Here is a 16,270-nt window from a genome sequence, read left to right on the forward strand (position 1 = left end):
GTAAGAGTAGTTTCCATCTACTTTAACTGAAACCTAGAGGGGTCTCTCCAGGGTGTGGGCTCTGGAGTAGAGACCATCTCTTACTCTGCATTTGTACAGGGCCAAACACACTGGGGGCTTGTCTGAATAAAGTCCCTGGGCTGCTACTGCAATACACACACTAAGGCCATATGGATAGGCAGGTTTCCTGGGGGCATCCTGCCTGCAAGTTGACCCCCGTGGTCACCGAAGGGTGGACTGGAATAACAAGTGCCCTCCTGCCTGGGCAGTAAATCAGTGCAGGAGCCCAGACCCTGTGGGCTCAGCCCCCCATGTCTATGGGGGAAGAGGGATTGGCTCCAGATCCTCTGGGCTCAGCCCCCTATGCCTCTAGGGGTTCCCCAATCTCTGCAGCCTCAGCCCCCTATGCCTCTGGGGGATCTCCCAATCTCTGCAGGCTCAACCCCATGTCTATGGAGGTCCCACAGTCCCTGCACATTCAGTCCCATTGGGAGGGGGACCCAATCACTGCAGGCTCAGCCCCCTGTGCCTCGGGGGAGGAGGGGGTGCCCCAGTCCCTGCACGTTCAGCCCCCCAGTCCTGCAGGCTCAGCCCCCTGTGCCTCAGGGGGGTTCCCCAGTCCCTGCAGGCTCAGACCCCTGTGTCTATTGGGGGGGCTAGTCCCTGTAGGCTCAGAGTCAGTCCCCCATGTCTGTGGGGGTCCCGCAGCCCCCCCGTGTCTATGGAGGGGTCCCCCAGTCCCTGCAGGCTCAGGCACGGGAGGAGGCGGGTGTGCCCGCAGCCACCGGGTTTCCTCGCTTGTCGCCCCAGCCGGTCCCTACTCCGGCTACAGCCCCGGGTGCCCTGAGGTGAGTGCGCGGCCGCCGCCACAGGGAGCGAAGGGCTGCCGCGCGCCTCCGGCCCGGCCGCCGCAGCGGCACAGCGAGCGCGTCACGTGGGCGGCGGCGGCGCTGCGCCGTGTCCCTTCCACCTGCCCGGAGCCGCGGCGCGCCGGCCGGCCATGGGGCTGCGCCAGGGGCGGGCAGGGCGGGATGCTCCAGCGCCTCCACCGGCCCCGCGGGCTGCAGGGGCGCCCCGGGGCTGCCGCGCTGCCGGCGCCGCGGGCTCGGCGTAGAGGGGAGGCGGGCGCGGAGAGCCCGGCCGGAGCCGCAGCGAATTCTCCGCCGGCGAAGGGCAGGCGGCGGCGGCGGGGACCCGCCATGGAGAAGGCTGCAGCGGCGGCCGCGGAGCTCCGGCAGGGCGCCCTGGTGCCGCTCACCGCCATCTGCCTGGGTAAGTGCAGCACCCTCCGAGCCGCCGCCGGGAGCCGGACGCTCGTGCGGGCCCGGAGCGGCTGCGGGACAGACAAACGCCGGGTGGATGCGCAGCGGGAGCGTGACGGGCACCCTGGCCACAGACGGGACCTTGGGCACATGGGCACCCTGGCCACAGACGGGACCGTGGGCACCCTGGCCACAGACGTGCACCTTGGGCACATGGGCACCCTGGCCGTGGAAGGGCACTTTGGTCACTGGCAGATAGCCCTGTGGAAACCCTGGGCACAGATGGTCACCATGGGCACTGGCAGGGAGCCCTATGAGTGTTCTGGGCATTGATGGTCACGAAGGCACCTGGGACACTGGCAGAAAGCTGTGCCCACAGCTTGGGCATGGGAGCACACTGGCCACCTCCAGGCTCACAGAACACAGATGGACATGCAGATGCAGGTGCACACATGGCCATGCATGCTGCCTGGGCATAGGCAGACATGGATGAATACCTTGGGCAGGGACAGACAGACAAGCTGGTCACAAAATATACAGCTGCTGGACACACTGGGCATAGTGCAAGCATATGTACTTTGCTTGTGCAAGGAGACTGCAGGCTGAAATGGGATCAGCTCTGTCTGGTGTGGGGAATGACAAAGTCTCCTAGAGCCTGGGCCAGGTATGCCTAGGAGAGTGACTTCTGTGGCTGCATTTGTTCTCATTTGTGTTCTCTGTTTCTGCATAGATTTCTGTGAACTGTTTTCAGTCTTGCAGTAACTAGAGGTTGTTTATTGGAAGTTAGCAGCATAGTAACTATGTAAGCACGGTGGGCGTTTGGGGCTTGCTTATGGTTTACAAATAAGTCAGCATGGTTTCCCTTAATAGCGTTTCTTATTGTGTGTGTTCTATGCTTCACAAAAATGCCACCCCCAAGAAAAATAGAATATTCTTACAAATGTTACCAGTGCTGCTGCCATCACATAAATATACAACACTTCTTATAACCAGTGTTATGTGTTATTTATTTCAACATACGTGTACGTGTGCAAACTTCTTAACAAAATGCATATTATTTGATGGCTTAAAGGAAAAAGCTCATAATAAATTATAGTTTAGGATACACAGTGCAAATATCTGTGGATCTATTACAGTTTCTGTTTTAACTCTTTCTTCCCAGTGGTTTATAACATCTCTGTAAAATAGCTTACTGTGCACTCAAACTTGGTGTATAAGGGCACAGATGTTGGCGCTTGTCAAGATAGATAAATATAAAATGTATATAAAATTTGAGTAGGGTTTTAACTGCGATTCTCCTTGACTTTGAAACCATGACTGTAACCTTACATAATGCTTAGAAAGTTTACCCATATTTGGATAATAGCCCCCTTTTTCATAGTCCATACCCTGGTCTAACTCTTGAGACACATTAAGGGTAGCACTTACTGTGCAGCAGTTATTTGTAGGCCTGTCAGAGGTTCTTGCCCAACCACCACTTGGCCAGAGTTCTCATCTGGTTGATAGTTTAATAGTGGTAGGATGAAAAATCCAGTTTCACCTATTCCCCAATCATCTTCTGTTCCCCCTCCCTTCCTCCTGCCTGGAGCAACTGCTCTAATCTCTACTTCACAGCGAGTTTTAATGTATGGGAATTCAAATGCAAAATACATATTGTTACTTGTTTCAGATGCTTTTGTGCATAGTTGGCTGCCAGTTCCCAAGGTGCCTCTGTGTCCATCAATGCCCAGAACGCCTATAGGGCTGCCTGCCCATGCCCAGGCTGCCTGCCTGTGCCCAGGGTGCCCACAGGGCTGCCTTCCCATGCCCGGGTAACTGACCCCACATTCTGAACTGTTATGATACCTAGATATCTTGGCAGATATTTGAACAATGATGGCCACTTTGAAAAGGACCTTCTTTGCTTATATAATAAACTAATATTGACTTCCAAGAATCCTTAATAATAAACAATACTAATTGTAAAAATGCATTGTACGATCCCGCCGAACCCCATGCTATGTACTCAGGCAGCTAACTTTTGAGGTATGCTGCCTTGGCTACACTGCTATTTTTAGTGCAGTAGCTGGAGCGCAGCTGCCAAATGAATGTCCACCCCAGCTGGGAATCTCACCTCCCAGCTGCTATGGAGACATATAGCCATCATGTTTACCACTTATGGATTAACTTTAAGTTAAATGATAATCGACTTCTGTCAACAATATTTTTGGTTTAATAGAGGTGGAAGAGAGGCACAAGAGGTGCAAAGTTTATTGGTGTCAAAGCAGAAGTCGATGAGAGCTATTTTCCAACCCAAAGGCCTCATTCTGAAAGGCAGAGCTCAGTGGAAGTTGCAGATGTTCAAAACCTCCCAAGACTAAGCTCTAAAGCACCAAAATGGACTATACAATAAACTTATTGCATGCAGTACAAGCCACTTACTGTGGACTAGGAAAACTGTGACTCCTTGTTTTTCCCAGCTCTCCGGTTTCATCTCATGATTCCACTGAGCTTTCAATGTGCTATTTTCATTGCAGTTTATCTTCTATACCCATACCTTTAAGGATTCCAGGGTTGTGGGGAGACCAAAGGACCAGTACAGATGTCTGTTTTCTTCTGGGCCTCTAACATTTGTGAGAGCATGGAAGCTTGCACAGCTAGGACCTAACAGAAGGCAGTTTGACTTGCTATAGTCCTGTCAATGAGAAGGGAAAGGACATGGGAAGCCATGGACTGATTCTCCATCTGGGGAAGGTAAAATAAAACTCTAACTACAGTTCAGTCCAAGGCCCTATTTACAATGCTGACTTAATTTGAAATGAAAGGAAAGCAACTCCGAACTCTTGGTCTCAGCCACCAAAGTCCTTTCTAGCATTCAGCAAGCTGAGAAAGTTGAGGGCACACCTTTGCTAGAGACGTAGGCCTTCTGCTAGGTCCTATCCAAGGGACTTCCTTCAAAAATTTATCTTAATCCCCATCTTTGAAGACCAACTAGGTTCATTTTTTTATAGTGTCTCCAGCAGGCAGTCACATGATGCTGAACCATCTCCATCGTGTGCACTATCTGCAGGTTACAACTCCCTGAAACACCTAGTCTTAAAGGGTATGGTCTCAAAGGGCATAGGCCCAGACCTCAAAGGTACTTAGGTTCCTACCTTCCATTGATTTCAGTGGAAATTAGAAGCCTTAATACCTTTGAGAATCTAAGTCTGCAGCCCAGTAACAGACATGCTTATGTGCCAGTGCTCTGTTATCAGCATCTGGAACATTAGGGAGGGTCAGGATTTCTGTACGGTGACTTACTGCTCTGTCACTAAGTAGTTTGAACTAAGTCTCTAAGTCTGTCAGCTTTTTCCTGAAATTGGCAGAGTCAGTCACTGCCCACTCAGTTGCAGTGTATCTTCAACTTGCCACTAAGTCTGCTCCTTTCCCAACCCAGCCTATTAGTTTCTCTGTGCTTTGTAAACTAGCTCCCTTATGAAAATATGTCTAGGAGAGAGACCTATGAAGATCAGGAAAATCTGAACAAGGTTGTGTGATGTGGGGAGAAGAACTGATCAGTGGATGGCGCTGGCAGATATGATTGGATAGGAGTATGACTGAGTGAGAGCTAGCTGGGAAGAGCCAGACCGAGTGGCATATTGGAGCTGAGCATCAGTGAGCTTTAATACAGTATTAGAGTATTGCCCTAAGATATACTTACCAACATATCAAGAGTAAGCTAACACTATGAAATTAATGAAATAATTACACAGCATTACATACCTTACTGTGTGTCAATTACATAATAAAATTAATGCTATTAAAGTAGTTTGAAGATAGTGTTAATAATGATTATTAATACAAATCTGCAGCTCTATTTCTAACACAGAATACACAAACATCGTTACTCAATTGCCCTCCTGCTCACATTTTTTACTACAATATGCAATCCTTTTTAGCCATTTAGAAATTACAGAAGATTATTTTACTGCTTCAGTTGTTCACTCCCTCTGCCACCAACCTTTTCCTGGTTGTGTTCATCGTAATATCACCAATTCAATAATTGCAGTTTTGTGTGATTTGTAGTCTGTTAGTCTGTTAGGGCCGCTTGCTAATCTTCAGTTGTTGGGGATCTCTCCATTGAGGTGGTGAGTGGTCAGCTGAGGTCAGTGAGGGTCTATTTAGTTTTTGGACTTTAGATTGCAAGGAAGAAAAGTTTTCCAATTAGTGCCAACCGCAGTGGTCTTTTTGTGTGAATTCCTGTTCACAAAAATCTCCACTATTTGACACAGGACACTGAACTGCTATCATACTGGGATAAGTTTCAGTCAGTGGTGACCAGAACTGGATTTGAACTGGCAACTAAGGGTATGTCTAGAGTGCAATTAGACACTTGCAGCTGGCCCGAACCAACTGACTTGGGCTTATGGGGGTTGGGCTGCGGGGCTGTTTTATTGGAGTGTAGACTTCTGGGCTTGGGCTGCAGCCTGAGCCCGGAAGTCTACACTGCAGTGAAACAGTCCCACAGCCCGACCTCTGGTAGCCCGAGTCAGCTGGCACTGGCCAACCGTGGGTTTTTATATGCAGTGTAGACTTACCCTTAGCAGCATATCCCATTCTCTGGACTTTCCAGTCCCCTATGATAGGTACTTAATATTTCTGTTATGCTAGTTTTAATTCTGTTGTAAGCTCTTCTGAGCAAGGACCATCTTTTTGTTCTGTATTTGTATAGCACCTAGCACAGTGTGGCCCTGCTCCAGGGCTAGGGTCCCTAGGTACTGCTGCAGTACAAATAATAATAATTAGGTACAGCATCCCAAGTGACTGTCAGAGGAGAAGGGAGTCAGTCCTGCTCTTCCTGGTGTTGTTTTTACACTTCAGTTTCTGATCATATCTAAGTTATTTTTCAGTGTTTCTAATGCACTTGTCACCATAGTATCTAGGCATTTTAGATGGATTGTAGAAGACTGTCCAAATGGTTCATCAGGACTAGTGAAACTCCCCTTATTCATGAGGCAGGTGTCTCATTTACTTCCATGTCAGTCTGTTGCTGTATCCCTTGCTACATTGTGGGAGACCTTCTGGTAATGACTGTTCCAGTGAATCACTCTTTCTGATGCTGTATTCTGAAACATTTCCTCATGAAGTGAGACTTTAGAATATGAAGATTGCTTGGGGAGTAATTTGCAATGAGATGGTGGCAGATATCTCCATATCCCTCATGATTAGCACTTTTTAAAGAAAAAAAAACACAAAACCCTCCTTTTAATGGCATTGAATAAGTCGAACTGGGTGCGTTGGCTTTTGAAGCTCCTTCTGCAGGGTGATATTTGTTGATAAGGAATAAACTTTGCTTTACATAGTGGGGCCAAACTTAAAAATAATAATCATAATAATTAATTTCCAACATTGAAACCAGTGAAGTGACCAACTGTTATCATACATGTTTTAGTGTAATTGCACTTCCTCCTCCCCCAATAAATAACCAGTAGAAGATAACTTATAGCAGATTTGCAACTTCATAGCATAGTTGACAGACATTCAACTAACATTCTGTTTTCTGGATAGCAGAAGAATAGCAGATTATGTGAACTCTCACCATAGATAAGCAAAGTTCTTGTTTGAAGAATGCAGAACATATGAATGCAGTATCACTGCAAATGCTTAGAAAGAGTAAATTATTAACTGCCAGCTCAAGCCAATGGACTCTGTAATGAATACTATTTTTTTTATCTTACACAGTGAATCTCTTCTTAACTGGGAAAATAGAAAGTGCTGTTACCTCACTAGGTAAGACACATTTATCTTATTTCGTCCAAGCATTTGAGTTTCTTATTATTTTGCTGATGATGCCATTTTCCCCCATGCAGATAAAGCTGTTGCTGAAACTGGATGACTTTATCAGAGACGTTTAACAATGGATTTTTAGAAAGTTCCTCTGTTTTTAAATCTCTACATGAGTGTAATATTTCACCAAAATCAATATCACTGTCCTAGACAAAACATTTGGCCTGAGGTTATGTTTGCAAATACACATCAATATTTTCAGGGAAAAAAATTCTTAAACAGAGTGTGAGAAAGACAAAAGAGTGAGATACTATATTTTATTGGACCAACTTCTGTTGGTGGAAGGGACAAGCTTTTGAGTTTCACAGCACTCTTCTTTAGGTATGGGGAAGTTAACCAGAGTGTTCAAGCTAAATATAAGGTTGAACGCTCCAATATCCCATCTTATATGTAGCCTGAACACTGATCCACCAAGAGAAGTTGGTCCAGTGAAAGACATTACCTCACCCACCTTGTCTCTCTCCTATCCTGGGACAAAAACAGCTAAAACAACACTCCATTGAACAGTGTCATGTTTTTGTAAAAAATGGGAAGCCATGAAATTCAGATGTGTGTGTATTAGGGCTGTTGATTAATTACAGTTAACTCATGCGATTAACTAAAAAATATTAATCTTGATTGAAAAAATGAATTGCAATTAATTGCAGTTTTAATTGTACTGTTAAACAATAGAATACAAATTGAAATTTATTAAATATTTTGGATGTTTTTCTACATTTTCCAGTATGTTGATTTCAATTACAACAGAGAATACAAAGGGTACAGTGCTCAATTTATATTATATTATTTTATTACAAATATTTGCACTGTAAAAATGATAAAAGAAATAGTATTTTTCAGTTCACCTCGTACAAGTATCGTAGTGCACTCTCTTTATCGTGAAAGCGCAACTTACACATGTAGATTTTTTTTTTTAACATAACTGCGCTTAAAAACAAAACAATGTAAAGCTTTAGAGCCTACAAGTCTAGTCAGGCCTACTTCTTGTGCAGCCAATCACTAAAAGAAACAAGTTTGTTTACATTTACAGGAGATAATTGGACTTGTAAAATTTTACATTTTTTTTATTTTTGAATGCAGTTATTTTTTGTATATAACTCTACATTTGTAAGTTCAACTTTCATGATAAAGAGATTGCACTACAGTACTTAAGTGAACTGAAAAATACTGTTTTATTTTTACAGTGCAAATATTTATAATAAAAATAAATATAAAATGAGCACTGTGTACTTTGTATTCTGTGTTGTAATTGAAATCAATATATTTGAAAATGTGGAAAACATCCAAAAATATTTATATAAATGGTATTCTATTATTGTTTAACAGCACGATTAATCATGTGATTAAGCGTGATTAATTTTTTTTTAATCGCTTGACAGCCCTAATGTGTATATACACTCTCTGTCCTTACTCCATTACAGGAAGATATAGAAATGCTAAATGGGGGACCCCTAAGCAACCTTAATTCTGCCCCTTTATTCCTGCCATTTTGTGCAAGATGGATATGGGTCTGACCAGCGTCACAGCTAGTTGATAAGTTAAATCCTGTATACCTTGTCTGTTTGCTCAGGAATCTGGGCAGCTGTATACTTGAGTGTTTCACTTGTGCCTTCAGACTTCTTGAACTAGATCCACGTCTCTTAATTTCCATGGAAGACTCCAGATTTATGACACTTTCTCCTGGCCTCCTGAGCAGCTACCTGAATCTCTTGGGGAACAGGGAGGCTTAATGGGAAGTGAATATGACTGGAGCAATCTAACTGAGACCAAAGAGAATAGGAGTTTATGTAGGTGAAACATTTTGCCCTCATTCTGATCATGAGGTGCTTTGAGGGTAGAGAGCCTCCTGGTCACTGTGTGGAACCAAAATGGAAACTGCAACTGTGAAGATGCAACTCCTGTGATCCCATCCTTTAAGCAGATGGGCAGGTCATAACAGCACCCCATAGAAAGCAGGGGCGGCTCTACCAATTTTGCCACCTCAAGCAGTCGCCACCGAATTGCCGCCGCTGCAACAGCCGTGGAGCTGCCGCCGAATTGCCGCCGCGCCAGGAAGAGTGGCGGAGCTGCCGCCCAAAAGCTGCGACGGCGGGAAGAGCAGTGGAATTGCCGCCGCAGGACACGGGCTGTCGCCCCATACTGAATGCCATCCCTGGCACCTGCTTGGAAAGCTGGTGCCTGGAGCCAGCCCTGATAGAAAGACAGTCTCACCCTGAAGGAGCCAGCAGCCTCAGAGCTCCAGCTGCCCAGGCTTCTATGTGAACCCTGGGCCCGTTCTCCTGAGGGATAGGGACTAGCTAGTCACAGTTACAAACTCCCTCTCCCCCATGACTTTCAGACTTATACAGCTCACTGGAGATTTAACAGGTGATGTAAGTGCTATGTATTTAGTTATTATTGGGGCTGAGAAAAATTGAGGCCACTTGTGTTCAGAAGCTTAGTCATGAACCACAGGCTCCACTTAGGTATTTTCAGCTTTGTTGTTTTATGCTTGAGATGCAAATAATAATTTCTCATTATTAGTATAATTTTCTAGTCAATAGCAATATTATTATATGTATTATTATGAGCAACACTGAGTCCTCATAAGGGTCAGGGTCCCATTGTGGGAGTCACTTTTAAAATACATAGATACGCATAATCCCAGCTCAAAGACTGTATAATCAAAATTTAAATAAGACATAATAAGTGAGTGTGACAAACAATAGGATGAAAAGAGCAGGAGGGAGGCTGAAGTAACCATAAGATAACATGGTCAGCTAGTTATTGCACAACTTGTTGCGTTCAAAACAGAACTAGGGCTTGGGAGTACAGTTGCAATGGGAGAAGGTAGTTGGTCTTGTGGATTAGTTTACACACCAGTGGAAATGTGGGTGGTTTGTAAAACTATTTTTAAATATTTTTGGAACAAAACTGAGCTCTAGTCAGTATTCTGTCTGAATGATTCTTTAGCTTTTGCCCTGTATCCATTACTCTGTATTGTATGTGAGGTCAGATTACTCCATTCAGAATTGCACTGCTTCTTGTTGATTTAGTGTAATTGAAGAGGTCTTTGCATTGCCATTTTAAAAATGGTGTTTCTGGTTAGAAGTTGGCAGAGGTAGATGCGTTTTGTTTCATGAAGAATGTTGAGATACTGTAACTCTTAAAGTTTCTGGGCTTGGTTCTGTCATGGGTTACTCTGTCTTCTGGCAGTACAACAGGAATGGTGGAAAGTGAATCTAGGGGGGCATTGTAGTGGAGTAAGTCACATACAACTTCTTCTGTGCCTGGGTTTTGTGGGGAGGGGAGAGTAGGCCAGTGCAGCTGTAAAATTTATGTTCATGGTGAGGGAGGGTCATAACAAGGGAGGGGCATGGCCAGGTTCCCAGAGCATTTGAGGATTCGTTCTCTGCCAGTTTTATGTTAAAACTACCCTTCTCCTTATGAACATTTGGTAGCAAGGAAAGCACTCTGTGACACAGTTTATCTGGCCAGCAGACCTTGTGTCTGTTTACATTCCATTTGATCAGTAATAAGAATCCACTAGGGATTTGATTCAATATTCCATACAGAGGGCATTATTAAGATGTGTTTCTGTTTGAGAGAAGCTCTCTGAGCCCAGATCGCTCATGGCAGGGCTTGCGTAAAGAATTTGTATACAGTTTTTAAAAAAGATATAAAAATATAGAAGATTAAATATTGTTGTCCTAACTATTGATTTTGTTTTTAAATACAGCATTTCTGAAAATAATGTACTGTTATCTAGGGCATACCGTTCTCTGTGATGTACTGTTCTGATTGGCTAATCTTAAAGGCAGGAAATGTAGGCTGCACTTAGCTTTTTATAAACTCTGTTCTCACTCTTGTTCAGAATTTGCTTAAAAGATTGAGAAAAAACAGCTATTGAACAGTCGTTTGAAACAGCTACCAGTAATGTTACTGATAATACCTACAGAATTGTCCAGAATTTCTTTCTCCTTAGAGCTTTCCCTTTTCACTTAGATGTTTTCATAATTTGAAGACGCTTTAACTTATTTTCCCTTAAGAAATAGTAACACTGTCACTCTAAAGTAAACTTTAAAAACCATAATACTGTATCCAGACTTCAGATGCTATGTTTTGACTTCAGTTATCTTTGTAACAAGCCCTGTAAATATACTCCAATAATCACCGTGTCTCCATCAGTCTGTTCCTGAATTAGAGTCCATTCGTGTAGTACTTAAACATCTGTTATCATCAGTGGATGTTTTGTCTTTGTATGGACTGCATGATTGGGTCTTAATTTATTGACGTCACAATCCCTTCCAAATCATGGTGTTATAATTATGTAACTGAACAAGTGGCATATGAGATGGCTTATTCTACTACTATTCTGTGGCACTCCTTTTCTCTTTACATTGGTATCACTCTCCCTCTCACTCTGTCTGCTTCCACTCTCTGCCCTTGACTCCCCAGTGGTGCCCTTTTAGGTTATCACTCTAACAGAGAAAGCACCGTGACCTTGTTTCCAACTGAACGCAAACTTAAAAACATTTGATGTGACTGTTTTGTTACCAACATGTAAGGCTTTCAGTAAAAAGGTATTGAGATTTTAAAAATATATATGTATTCATTTATTTTAGTTAAAACATTCTTTATAAAAGGTAAAAGAACAGCAGATTGGAAAGCAGACCTTGAACAGCTCACCATGTATAAATAGTTCCCTACTATTTCACAGCAGAGCGACTGCATAGTGGATAAGGAAGAAAGAGGAGGAGGCAACAGACTCGGAAGGAGGCAGGGTAATGAGCACTGATGGGAAATGAGACACATCAAAAGCACATGCCAGTTAAATGAGATTTGGGTAAACATAATAGTACTTTTTCAGTTTGCCGTAATGCGTCAGTGGTTCTCTAACTGTCTTTGACACAAACATATTTTTTATTTTAATAGGAAACAACAAAAGGATAACTTTGATATCTAAGGTTTTAGAGTAGCAGCTATGTTAGTCTGTATCCGCAAAAAGAAAAGGAGGACTTGTGGCACCTTGGAGACTAACAAATTTATTTGAGCATAAGATTTCGTGAGCTACAGCTCACTTCATTGGATGCTCACGAAAGCTTATGCTCAAATAAATTTGTTAGTCTCTAAGTTGCCACAAGTACTCCTTTTCTTTTTGATATTTAACTGTTGTCCATTCAGATTAGGAATTTCAAAAAGAGCAGCAAAGCCCAGACAGTGTCCTTGCTCTGTTAGAGGAAGGAAGCCATTATAAGGTAACTAGCACCAGTGGATGTTATCAGATAAATTGCCTAAATTGGCAAAGCTTTGTTTCTCTTACATCCGTTTCTGCCCACATACATTTTCAAATGAGTTATTTAGTTAGCTTTGTATATAGTTCTTTTAGGGTGTTGCTGATAGCAGTGATGCAGAATTAACTAGGAGAACACACCTGAAAAACTAAAATCTCATGCCGTATCAAATCTACTGCATGTACTTTCTAATATCAAAAAAGTTTAACTGTTTGAAGCATCTGTTACTCAGGGTCACTCTAGTATGATCACTCTAGATACTGCTCCATCTTAAAATTATGAAAACGGAATATACTTGAAAATGCAGTTTTTTTTCTTGATCTTAAAAATACTGCTTAACGGGTGAGCATTGTGACATCAGCCACTCAGTCACCAGTGTGTCTGTGTGACTTTTTTTCAAAATCAGGATTGAAATAAGTTTGCATGGCCAAGATCTCTGTATCCTATTGTTCCGTAGTCGTAATGTATCCAGTATCAACAACAGGTGCTAATACAAAACCCAATCATTAGTGTAAGGATGATAGTATTGCTGTTGGTGGAAGCCTTAGGACAATAACGTATAACCAGTGGTTTTGGTTCCCTGCTCAGTGTGCTGAAGAGCCTTTTTCAAAAGGACCTAATGTTATAAAGTTTTAGTTGCAGCAGTTAGGAGAAATGATCTTTGCAGGCTCACCTCATATGGTTTTAGTTCTGCCCATGATGCATTTATACAGTGATGATTGTGGAGGAGGAACACATTTAAAATTCTAAGTACAGTCTGTAGCAATACGTGTAATGAGAGAACTTGAGAGCTTTGGTGGGAAGATCATGTGGATCTTATTTTCAGTACAGTTGCGTCCACTTCTCAATTTCTGCCTATGAGCAGTCTCACTGGGAGGGCACTTTGGGATCGCTTTATTTTTAGAAATGTGAGCAGCCAACGTTTTTTTGTTATAAAATTCATTGTGGAATTTTTATGTTGCAAAAATGTGTAATTGAAAACTATTAATGTAAGCTAGATGTCTTGGTGTGTTTGCTGTTTACAAGTTGACAGTAAAGTTTTTATATCTTATGCCTTAGGTAAGCTATCTGCCTGATGGTTTTTATATTCATGGGGCCTACACTTAAAGTACAATACGTAGCGCTTACTGCATATTAAACTGTAGTGTATGAATTTAAAAATAACTTTTCTGTGGTGGTAGATTTCCAGCAATAACTTGTTAGCCCATGATTTACAGCATGTTGATTGTTTGTTTTGAATGTACATATGCACAAGGAAATCCAAGATTTGGGGCATCCTTTTTCTCCTTGTAAACTTCTAGGCTATGAGAAATTAGGCTCCCATCAAAAGGTAAAATATTCTGCTGTTAAGAGCAAATCATAAAATGCTTATTCTTGATTTTAAAATAGCTCTGAAAATATTTCTAAATCTAATGGAGAATGTTCAGACTAAGTATTACGTTTCACATAGTTTCCCTCTCATACTATACTGAGTATATTTTCCCATCAGAAAAACTTTGGCCATTTGTTCTTGGACCTTTTCACTTTCCTCTGCTATTGAATTGGATATTTGCAAATTAGATGTATTTGTGGTCCCTAATTTAATAATTGGCACTCCCATAATGTCCTCTATATGAGTATCTGAAAGTGCTTTGAAAACACTGGGCTGTATTTAGCATTCCTACTCCTGCACCTCTCTCCAGATACCTCTCCTTAACATCAGTAGTCCTTGCTCAGAATTCCCCAGGAGTTTTGTGGGTGTAAAGATTGCTGAATAGAGCCCCGTAGCCATTTAAATCTCCTAGCACCCTGTTGGAGTAGGTAAGTGTTATCACAGATTTTTACAGAAGAGAAAATTGAAGTTGAGTGATTCAGAACCTGATTTTCTAAAAGTTAAGGATACAAAATCTTGTTGTAACTGCATGTCTGATTTGCATGTACACTAACTGTGACTGCATGCAAATAGGTATTTGTATGTGGAAATGGCCATTTAAATGTATGGTTGACCATATTGCAAATGCATTTGTGTTTTCAACTTAGCACACCTTTTCTGTGCCTCATTATTAGAAAATCCGGTATGAAAGGGTGTTCTTTGAGCTGTCAATCACTCTTACTTCCTCTTGAAGTCGTGAGAACTAAGGGTGCTACCTACCTGTTGGATTGAGTCTGGAGTGATTTGCCCAAGGTCATACAGGAAGTCTGAGGCAGACTCAGGACTCTTGATTCCTGCTGCAGTTGGTTAAGCACCAAATAGCCTTCCCCACCCCCACTTTATAAAACAACCAAACCTAACCCCAAGTTAGATATCCTCACCCATTTTCTCATTTATGTATGTCTTTCCTTCTGTTTCTTTTTAAATATAGGGATAAAATATTCAAGTAATTTACAAAAACATCTATGCCTTGTTAAATTAACAATCCATGTCAGAGTTCTGAACCCAAACATTGTGCTATTGAATGAAAATTAGAATATGCAATGGGCCAGTGTAGCTCAGTTGTGCAAATGGAGTGAAACAGAACCATATACTTGAAACATGACTAAAACATTTTCATAAGAGCTTGGCTTCCATTTGGGCACCTAACTAAAACTGCCACATTTTCAAAGGTGTTCAGGCCCTGGCAGTTTCCGTTACTCAGGATAAATTAGGAGAATCGTCAGTGGAATCACACTTGTATAAAATTAGAATACCGTAAGTGACATTAAAATCAGGCCTGGACTGTATAAAACCGTAGGTTTGTATTACAGACCTGCACTATTGGTATCTGTACTGACTAAGTGGAAAGAAAGAAAGGCAGGCAGCCAGCTGGAGTATGTTATCCTGCATAACCATTCAAGGAACAGAAAAAATTCCATTGATGATATTCCCAGAAAATGAATAGTCTGTCTGAGCAGATGGTTTAACGCAGAGATGTGCTTGAACCAATGCATTGGTTCTGAACACCCCAAACTTTGGGAGTATTTGAAATCAGGATCTAATTTTGTCTCTTTCACTTCTTTTCTGTATCTGAGAACTCTCTTTTTAAAAATTAAAACTCTCAAGGCTTGTGATTTGGTTAGGAGAATAAACAGTTTTCCAGGAACTTACTATTGAAAAGTAAGGCTCTAGATTTTTCATGTTTCATGTTCAATATGGATCGCCTCCAGTTGCTGAGTGGCATACCCAGTCTCTGGGAAGCTGGTGAGTAAGTAAGACAGTTTTCTTCATCATTATATTCTCTTGGCAGATCCATGCAGGATTATTGATTGTATCTTTTTGGCAGATTCATGCAGGGCTGTTGATCCTATTTTGTGAGGTGTCTGCTCGCCTACATTTAAAGCCAGGTGATAAAGATCAGGGTAGGAGAGAGAAAAGCAATAAAGGGATACAATTGTTGACTCTTAAGTTATCTGTAATCATTAGAAATTGAGGAAGGTTATTGTAGCTAATGTGTATTTTTGATTAGCTTAAACCTTTAACAAAAGGGCTTTTTTTCTTGGTTGACAGCTGCTTGCAGTGGAAAACTGGAACAGCACACAGAGAGACGTGGAGTCATCTATAGTCCTTCCTGGCCACTAAACTATCCTCCAGCCATAAACTGCAGCTGGTACATCCAAGGAGATCACGGAGATATGATAACAATTAGGTATGATTTGTAGTGTTCTGTTGAGATGACAGATTGCTTTGCTGAAATGAATTATAAGAGCTTGTGTAATATGCTAATATGAAGTTATCTAAAAGAACTGTAAAAATTATAGAGCTTTTGTGCTAAGAAATTTGTGATTGATGCTTGGTGAAATATAATTGCAAGTCAGGAGGATCCTCTCATTTAAAAGATATCACGTAGTCTATTTAGGTATCTTAGGTAATGAGAGAGCCCCATTACTGTAGTATTGAGTCCCTCACAATTTTTTTAATGCACTTATCCTTACAGTACTGCTGTGAGGTAGGGAAGTATTATGATTCCCATT

General features: G+C 42.2%; 1 protein-coding gene across 2 annotated transcripts in view; it reads left to right on the forward strand.

The window, feature by feature from the left end:
• Positions 1–1,031: 1,031 nt before the first annotated feature.
• The window catches only part of LRP3 (LDL receptor related protein 3), a 29,837-nt gene continuing 14,598 nt past the window's right edge, over positions 1,032–16,270 (forward strand). Inside the window, exons 1-3 of one of the 2 annotated variants that reach the window (XM_073307870.1) lie at positions 1,032–1,272; positions 6,966–7,013; positions 15,807–15,945. In XM_073307870.1, the coding sequence (XP_073163971.1) occupies positions 1,032–1,272; positions 6,966–7,013; positions 15,807–15,945 (428 nt within the window). Of the gene's footprint in view, positions 1,273–6,965; positions 7,014–15,806; positions 15,946–16,270 lie in introns of those variants that run through there. The other variant, XM_073307871.1, reaches the window with a different exon arrangement.

The sequence above is a fragment of the Lepidochelys kempii genome, chromosome 12 (genome assembly GCF_965140265.1).
Source record: "Lepidochelys kempii isolate rLepKem1 chromosome 12, rLepKem1.hap2, whole genome shotgun sequence".
Classification (NCBI taxonomy): Eukaryota; Metazoa; Chordata; order Testudines; family Cheloniidae; genus Lepidochelys; species Lepidochelys kempii.